The sequence below is a fragment of the Scomber japonicus genome, chromosome 9 (assembly GCF_027409825.1).
Source record: "Scomber japonicus isolate fScoJap1 chromosome 9, fScoJap1.pri, whole genome shotgun sequence".
Lineage (NCBI taxonomy): Eukaryota > Metazoa > Chordata > Actinopteri > Scombriformes > Scombridae > Scomber > Scomber japonicus.
The window spans coordinates 774,813-784,369 of record NC_070586.1 but is presented as its reverse complement, the minus strand read 5'-3'; the positions used below and the strand labels follow the sequence as shown (position 1 = coordinate 784,369).

Here is a 9,557-nt window from a genome sequence, read left to right as displayed (position 1 = left end):
GCGAGAGAAAGCGTTGCCACGGTGACTAATCACAGACTCCTTAACGAGCTACCACACCTGCTGGGAGAGAGTCTACCCCCTTCCAACCAACCAGCTGCTGCTTTAAATGGAGCGCTAACCAAGCTAACCAAGCTAATGATGCTAATGAGCCGTTTTTAAAAACTAAAATAAATCCTGAAAACCTCGGGGTGGGGGGAGGGGGAGGGGGGGGGGGAGGGGGGGGTGTAGGAGGAAGAGGAGGAGGAGGAGGAGGGAGGGGGGGAGGTGATGATGATGATGATGATGGAGTAAAGAGGAGAAAGGGAAACAGGAGGAGTCACTCTGTATTTGTGTTCTGAACCGTCTGCTCTGTAAAAAAACCGCTGACCTGCTGCGTGCGTGTGTGTGTGTGTGTGTGTGTGTGTGTGTGTGTGTGTGTGTGTGTATGTGTGTGTGTATGTGTGTGTGTGTGGACGGAGGAACGTTGGTGTGTGTGGTGTGTGTGTGTGTGTGTGTGTGTGTGTGTGTGTAACTCTGACACAGGAGATTTTAGGAGAAGTTCTAACTCCAAGAGACCAAAACATTAATACTACAGTATCTGCAGTAGTCAGTAGTATGTGTGTGTGTACTTGTGTGTGTACTTGTGTGTATTTGTGTGTCTGAGTGTGAGCGGTGGATCCAGGAGTGTGTGGGGTCAAAGGTCAGGCAGGTCAGGCAGGTCAGGGGTGAGAGGTCAGAGGTCTACTGCTGATCCTTGAACGCGTCGAGGTTGAAGGCCGCGTCCAAGAAACGCCGAAGCTCCGTCACGTGAGTGTTTTTATTTCCTGTAGCGGGAGCAGCAGCCGGCCCCCTCCCCGCATACCTGTAACACACAACACACACAATACACACATTACTACACACTGCCCCCTCCCCGCATACCTGTAACACACAACCACACACAATACACACATTACTACACACTCCCCGCATACCTGTAACACACAATACACACAATACACAAGCATTACTACACACTCCCCGCATACCTGTAACACACAATACACACAATACACACATTACTACACACTGCCCCCTCCCCGCATACCTGTAACACACAACACACACAATTACACACATTACTACACACTCCCCGCATACCTGTAACACACAATACACACAATACACACATTACTACACACTGCCCCCTCCCCGCATACCTGTAACACACAACACACACAATACACACATTACTACACACTCCCCGCATACCTGTAACACACAATACACACAATACACACATTACTACACACTGCCCCTTCCCCGCATACCTGTAACACACAACACACACAATACACACATTACTACACACTCCCCGCATACCTGTAACACACAACACACACAATACACACATTACTACACACTGCCCCCTCCCCGCATACCTGTAACACACAACACACACAATACACACATTACTACACACTGCCCCCTCCCCGCATACCTGTAACACACAACACACACAATACACACATTACTACACACTGCCCCCTCCCCGCATACCTGTAACACACAACACACACAATACACCACATTACTACACACTGCCCCTTCCCCGCATACCTGTAACACACAACACACACAATACACACATTACTACACACTCCCCGCATACCTGTAACACACAACACACACAATACACACATTACTACACACTGCCCCCTCCCCGCATACCTGTAACACACAACACACACAATACACACATTACTACACACTGCCCCCCTCCCCGCATACCTGTAACACACAACACACACAATACACACATTACTACACACTGCCCCTTCCCCGCATACCTGTAACACACAACACACACAATACACACATTACTACACACTCCCCGCATACCTGTAACACACAACACACACAATACACACATTACTACACACTGCCCCCTCCCCGCATACCTGTAACACACAACACACACAATACACACATTACTACACACTGCCCTTCCCCGCATACCTGTAACACACAACACACACAATACACACATTACTACACACTCCCCGCATACCTGTAACACACAATACACACAATACACACATTACCTACACACTGCCCCCTCCCCGCATACCTGTAACACACAACACACACAATACACACATTACTACACACTCCCCGCATACCTGTAACACACAACACACACAATACACACATTACAACACACTGCCCCCTCCCCGCATACCTGTAACACACAACACACACAATACACACATTACTACACACTGCCCCTTCCCCGCATACCTGTAACACACAACACACACAATACACACATTACTACACACTCCCCGCATACCTGTATAACACACAATACACACAATACACACATTACTACACACTGCCCCCTCCCCGCATACCTGTAACACACAACACACACAATACACACATTACTACACACTCCCCGCATACCTGTAACACACAACACACACAATACACACATTACTACACACTGCCCCCTCCCCGCATACCTGTAACACACAACACACACAATACACACATTAATACACACACTCCTCCCTGAGCTACTACCATATCATGGTGGAGGGGTTTGCGTGTCCCAATGATCCCAGGAGCTCAGTCCCTGAAGGCGGGGACCTTGGTGGTCCGACCCTCGGCTGCTGAAGCTAGCTGTAGGGACGTGGAACGTCACCTCTCTGGTGGGGAAGGAGCCTGAGCTGGTGGTCGGCCTCACCTCGACGCACAGCAAGGGCTCTGGAACCAGTCTGGAACCAGTCTGGAACCAGTCTGGAACCAGTCTCCACAGGGGTTGGACTCTCTTCCACTCTGGAGTTGCCACTGGTGAGAGGCGCCGGGCAGGGGTGGCAATACTTATTGCCCCCCGGCTTGGTGCCTGTATGTTGGAGTTTACCCCGGTAGACGAGAGGGTGGTCTCCCTCCGCCTTCGGGTGGGGGGGCGGATCCTGACTGTTGTTTGTGCCTATGGTCCAAACAGCAGCTCAGAGTATCCACCCTTCTTGGACTCCTTGGAGGGGGGGCTGGAGAGTCTCCCTCTGGGGATTCCCTCGTTCTGCTGTAGCGACAGTGAGACCTGGAGGGGTGTAATTGGGAGGAACGGCCCCCCCGATCTGAACCCGAGCGGTGTTCTGTTATTGGACTTCACAGGTTGTCCATAACGAACACCATGTTCAAGCATAAGGGGGGGGGGGCAGTCGGGGGTGGGGGTGGGGGGGGGGGGGTCCATATGTGCACTTGGCACCAGGACACCCTAGGCCGCAGTTCCATGATTGACTTTGTAGTCGTGTCGTCGGACTTGCGGCCGCATGTCTTGGACACTCGGGTGAAGAGAGGGGCGGAGCTGTCAACTGATCACCACCTGGTGGTGAGTTGGCTCCGATGGTGGGGGAGGATGCCGGTCAGACCTGGCAGACCCAAACGTATTGTGAGGGTCTGCTGGGAACGTCTGGCAGAGTCTCCTGTCAGAGAGAGTTTCAACTCCCACCTCCGGGAGAGCTTCAACCATGTACCGGGGGAGGCGGGGGACATTGAGTCCGAGTGGGCCATGTTCCATGCCTCCATTGTTAAGGCGGCCGACCGGAGCTGTGGCCGCCAGGTGGTCGGTGCCTGTCGGGGCGGCAATCCCCGAACACGCTGGTGGACACCGGCGGTGAGGGATGCCGTCAGGCTGAAGAAGGAGTCCTATAGGGCCTTATTGGCCTGTAGGACTCCGGAGGCAGCAGACAGGTACCGGCAGACCAAGCGGAGTGCAACTAGGGCGGTCGCTGAGGCAAAAACCCGGACATGGGAGGAGTTCGGTGAGGCCATGGAAAAAGAGTTCCGGACGGCTTCGAAGAGATCCGGCGTCTCGGGGGGGGGAAGCAGTGCGCTGCTGACCTCGACTCGGGACGTTGTGGATCGGTGGAAGGAATACTTCGAAGACCTCCTCAATCCCACCGACACGCCTTTCGGTGAGGAAGCAGCGCCTGGGGACCTGGGTGTGGGCTCTCCTATCTCTGGGGCTGAGGTCGCCAAGGTGGTTAAAAAGCTCCTCGGTGGCAGGGCCCCGGGGGTGCCGGTAATAAGTCAGACTTGTTTCCAGTGAGGGTTGGACTCCGCCAGGGCTGCCCTTTGTCACCGATCCTGTTCATAATCTTTATGGACAGGATTTCTAGGCGCAGCCAGGGTGTGGAGGGGGTCCGGTTTGGTGACCTCAGGATTGGGTCACTGCTTTTTGCAGATGATGTGGTCCTGCTGGCTTCATCAGACCGTGACCTCCAACTCTCACTGGATCGGTTCACAGCCGAGTGTGAAGCGGCCGGGATGAGAATCAGCACCTCCAAATCCGAGTCCGTGGTCCTCAACCGGAAAAGGGTGGAGTGCACTCTTCGGGTCGGGGATGAGATCCTGCCCCAAGTGGAGGAGTTCAAGTACCTCGGGGTCTTGTTCACAGTGAGGGAAGGATGGAGCGTGAGACCGACAGGCGGATCGGTGCGGCGTCTGCAGTAATGCGGACTCTGCACAGATCCGTCGTGGTGAAGAGAGAGCTGAGCCGAAAGGCAAAGCTCTGGATTTACCAGTCGGTCTTGGTTCCTACCCTCACCTCTGGTCATGAGCTTTGGGTCGTGACCCAAAGAACAAGATGGCGGGTACAAGCGGCTGAAATGAGCTTCCTCCGTAGGCTGGCTGGGCTCTCCCTTAGAGATAGGGTGAGAAGCTCAGTTATCTGGAGGGAGCTCGGAGTAGACCCGCTGATCCTCCACGTTGAGAGGAGCCAGATGAGGAGGCTCGGGCATCTAGTCAGGATGCCTCCCGGACGCCTCCCTGGTGAGGTGTTCAGGGCCCGTCCCACCGGTAGGAGACCCAGGACACGCTGGAGAGACTATGTCTCTCTGCTGGCCTGGGAACGCCTCGGGATCCCCCGGGAAGAGCTGGACGAAGTCTGGGCCTCCCTGTTTAGGGTGCTGCCCCCCCGCAACCCGACCAGGATAAGCGGCAGAAGACGGTACGGTACAATACACACACATGCATACCTGGTAACACATACACACACCCCCCCAGACCCAGACCCAGACCCAGACCCACACCCAGAGGTGGCAGCTGGTCAGACTCACCACACAGGCTTGGCTCTCTGGATGGTGGTCCTGATGCGAGGCTTCACGTAGTCATAGTAACCCTGGTTCTTATGCTCCTCCTGACACCAGACCAGGTCCGCGTTGGAGAACCGCTCCGACTCCGCCTTCACCTGGTCGAAGGGGAAGGGGGACAGCTGGGGGGGGGGGGGCAGAGACAGGGGGGGGGGGCAGGTATCAATACAGCTGTTCATTATATTGTGTACCTGCTCCATGTGTGTGTATAGTAGGCATGGGCTGGTATGAGATTCTGACGGTGTGATAACCTTAGGTAAAAATATCACGGTTTCACGGTTTTATGATTACGGCTACAAAATGTGATATTTTGAAATGTCTGTAGCCACAAACAAAAAAAAGATTATTTTTTTCCCCATTGAACAGTCTTTTATTTTTAGTAAATATGTATTTAAAATAACTTATAATAAAACATAACTGAATTATTTCTAAATAAATAATAAAAAAAAATAAGTGCAGTCCTTTAACTGAGGCTAAACCTGCAACTCAAGTCACGACATAAATTAATTATTTTTAGTTAAAAAAAACCAAAAACACAAAATGCAAATAATGCAATCACTGAACCTGTGGCTCAAGATCAGAACATAAATAATTGAAAAAAGTAAAAACACTTCTAAGATAAACATAAATAAATGCAGGCAGGAGCTTAAAACTGAATCTCAACAGTTTTTGGAGACTTTCCTCCTCGCGCTGCTACTGTCCGTTACCTTCTTCCTCCGAAGCGCAGCCGTCTGTCTTTTTACGGTAGCCAAAGTATAAATACAGCCGACTTGGTCCTTTTAGACTGAGGGAAAGTTCGGGGGTCTCGCCTCCGTCAGCCATCATACAGCCTGCAGAGCTACCTGCTTGTAACAGCAACCGAGTACGGGAGGGGTTGGACTTCATGCTGCAACAGCCTGCAGAGCTACCTGCTTGTAACAGCAACCGAGTACCCGAGGGGTTGGACTTCACGCTGCAACAGCCTGCAGAGCTACCTGCTTGTAACAGCAACCGGAGTACGGGAGGGGTTGGACTTCATGCTGCAACAGCCTGCAGAACTACCTGCTTGTAACAGCAACCGAGTACGGGAGGGGTTGGACTTCATGCTGCAACAGCCTGCAGAGCTACCTGCTTGTAACAGCAACCGGAGTACGGGAGGGGTTGGACTTCATGCTGCAACAGCCTGCAGAGCTACCTGCTTGTAACAGCAACCGGAGTACGGGAGGGGTTGAACTTTACGCTGCAGCTGCACGCGACCTGAGGAACCTCCACTTTCTCTCTCACGAGACGTCACATTAAAAAAAACCCGCTCATACCCACAGACTGTATCATACCGCAGGAACGGTGTGACGGAAAATTTTAGTGGTTTTGAAACCGTGACTTTTTCATACCGTGGTATATCTTCAAACCGGTAACCGGCCCATGCCTAGTGTATAGTGTGTATAGTGTGTAGTACTAGGTGTGTACCTGCTCCATGTGTGTATATAGTGTGTAGTAGTAGTTGTGTACCTGCTCCATGCGTGTGTGTGCAGTGTGTAGTACTAGTTGTGTACCTGCTCCATGCGTGTGTGTGTAGTGTGTAGTACTAGTTGTGTACCTGCTCCATGTGTGTGTATTGTGTGTGTAGTGTGTAGCAGTAGTTGTGTACCTGCTCCATGCGTGTGTATTGTGTGTGTAGTGTGTAGTGTGTAGTAGTAGTTGTGTACCTGCTCCATGTGTGTAGTGTGTAGTGTGTAGTGTGTAGCAGTAGTTGTGTACCTGCTCCATGTGTGTAGTGTGTAGTGTGTAGTGTGTAGCAGTAGTTGTGTACCTGCTCCATGCGTGCGATGGCCACCGTGCCCTCCATCCCTCGGTTCTTCCTCTCTTTGGTCAGCTCGTAGTAAACTTTCCCCGTACAGAAGATCAACCTCTTCACCTCCTCCGGACGCTCAGCTGCTGCTCCTCCTTCTGGGATCAGCCTCTGGAAGTGGGTCCCTGTGGAGGGGGGGGGGGGGGCGGGGGGGTTAGGGTTAGGGTTAGGTTATTTTAGACTTCATGAAGTTTTCACATTATAACAGAGACAAACCTGCTTTACAATAAATAAAGTCATAATTAACATGATGTTTACAGGAAGGATTGGACCTTCACCCCCCCCCCAGCCCCCCCTCTGCCCCCCCTCAGGTAAGATAAAGGTGACCTACCCGGCAGCATCTCATCAAAGCTGGATCTGGCCTCAGGGTGACGCAGGAGAGACTTGGGAGTGAAGACGATCAGCTGCAGAGACAAACAGGAAGTTACAGAGACAAACAGGAAGTGACAGAGACAAACAGGAAGTTACAGAGACCAACAGGAAGTTACAGAGACAAACAGGAAGTTACAGAGACAAACAGGAAGTGACAGAGACAAACAGGAAGTTACAGAGACCAACAGGAAGTGACAGAGACACACAGGAAGTGACAAGGACCAACAGGAAGTTACAGAGACAAACAGGAAGTGACAGAGACCAACAGGAAGTGACAGAGACCAACAGGAAGTCTCACCGGCTTCCTGAAGGGCAGCAGGATCTGCCTTCTGAGGACGTGGAAGTAGTTTCCAGGAGACGACGAGTTCACGACGATCCAGTTACAGTCGTACAGCTGACGCACCGCGAAGTCCTCGGTGATGGTCTGCAGGAGGAGAGGGGTCAGAGGTCAGGGGTCAGAGGAGAGGGGTCAGGGGTCAGAGGTCAGAGGAGAGGGGTCGGGGGCAGGGGTCAGGTCTGGGTCATATAGAGACCTGGTCCCTGTGTAGACCTGGTCCCTGTGTAGACCTGGTCCCTGTGTAGACCTGGTCCCTGTGTAGACCTGGTTCTTACCGGCATGACGTCGGGGTCGTCGTTGCACATCTGGAGGAATCTCTCTGGACGAGCTGAAGAGTGCTCCGGACCCTGCAGAGACAACCAGACCACATCAGACCCTCAGACCCTCAGACCAGGACCAGGAGGACTTATTCAGACCAGGGGGGTCAACATGAGGCCTGTGGACCAGAACCGGCTCGCCCAGGGGTCCAACCAGGCCCTTAGTCCTCCTGTCCTACTAGTGCTGGACCTTAGTCCCCCTGTCCTACTAGTACTGGACCTTAGTCCTCCTGCCCCCCCTGTCCTACTAGTACTGGACCTTAGTCCTCCCCCTGTCCTACTAGTACTGGACCTTAGTCCTCCTGTCCTACTAGTACTGGACCTTAGTCCTCCTGTCCTCCTGTCCTACTAGTACTGGACCTTAGTCCCCCTGCCCCCCCTGTCCTACTAGTGCTGGACCTTAGTCCTCCTGTCCTACTAGTGCTGGACCCTAGTCCCCCTGCCCCCCCTGTCCTACTAGTGCTGGACCCTAGTGGACCCCCTGTCCCCCCTGTCCTACTAGTGCTGGACCTTAGTCCCCCTGCCCCCCCTGTCCTACTAGTGCTGGACCCTAGTGGACCCCCTGTCCCCCCTGTCCTACTAGTCCTGGACCCCCTGCCCCCCCCCCCTGCCCCCCCCCCTCACCATGCCCTCCATGCCGTGGGGCAGCAGCAGCACGATGCCGTTCTGGCGGACCCACTTGGCCTGGCCGGGGCAGATGAACTGGTCTATGATGCACTGGGCCGTGTTGTGGAAGTCTCCGAACTGGGCCTCCCAGAGGATCAGCGCGTTGGGGCTCGCCATCGCGAAGCCGAGCTCGAACCCTGGACCGGGACACGGAGACACGGAGACACGGAGACACGTCAGATAACGCTAACCTCAGAGCTACGCTACAAACATCGTGAGTAGTAGACCCACCGAGGACGCCGTACTCCGACAGCGAGCTGTTGCAGACGGTGTAGGGCGCCTGGTCCGGGGCCACGTGGTTCATGGGGATGCAGGTCCGCTTGTCCACGTTCTGGTCGTGGAGGACGTGATGACGGTGGCTGAAAGAGACAAAGACCGTCAGAGGAGACGTCGTGTTCCTCCGAGACAGGAACCGAGCTTCAGGATGAGTTTACGTGTTTTCATTACGAGACTTTTAAACCTCCGAGTCACAAATGTTCGGATATATCCGACTTATCGCTGGAAGCAAACACGGACGCGTCACATCAGCCGAAGCTCGTCCTTCCTGAAGCCGACGGGAGGAGATGATTATTAACGTACAGCGTGAACAGCGTGAACAGCGTGTTTACCTGAACGTTCCTCTCTCCACATCCTGTCCCGACAGGCGGACGTGGATCCCTTCCTGCAGCAGCGATCCGAAGGCCATGTACTCGCTCAGAGCCCAGTCCACCGTCCGGTTCCGAACCATCTCCCCGCGGTGCTTCAGGATGCGACTCAGACCTGAAACATTCGTCACCTTCAGACTAGCGCTGCGAATCGTCTGAGAGCAGAACGCGTAACACAACCAGACGTGATGTCATTAGCTAACCGTAACTAACGTAACTACAGTAACTAACGTAACTAACTGTAGCCAACTTACTGACCGTAACTAACGTAACTGT

The 9,557-nt window shown here is 53.3% G+C and overlaps 1 protein-coding gene across 1 annotated transcript in view; it reads right to left on the bottom strand.

Annotated features, from left to right (window-relative positions):
* Window positions 1–221: 221 nt before the first annotated feature.
* LOC128365095 (2-oxoglutarate dehydrogenase complex component E1) overlaps window positions 222–9,557 on the bottom strand; it is a 14,103-nt gene continuing 4,767 nt past the window's right edge. Inside the window, exons 5-13 of the mRNA XM_053325729.1 lie at window positions 9,246–9,396; window positions 8,869–8,996; window positions 8,596–8,774; window positions 7,930–8,001; window positions 7,616–7,741; window positions 7,277–7,349; window positions 6,907–7,070; window positions 5,085–5,239; window positions 222–841 (exon numbers count right to left, since the gene is read on the bottom strand). Of these exons, the coding sequence (XP_053181704.1) occupies window positions 721–841; window positions 5,085–5,239; window positions 6,907–7,070; window positions 7,277–7,349; window positions 7,616–7,741; window positions 7,930–8,001; window positions 8,596–8,774; window positions 8,869–8,996; window positions 9,246–9,396 (1,169 nt within the window). The 3' untranslated portion in view covers window positions 222–720. The remainder of the gene's footprint in view (window positions 842–5,084; window positions 5,240–6,906; window positions 7,071–7,276; window positions 7,350–7,615; window positions 7,742–7,929; window positions 8,002–8,595; window positions 8,775–8,868; window positions 8,997–9,245; window positions 9,397–9,557) is intronic.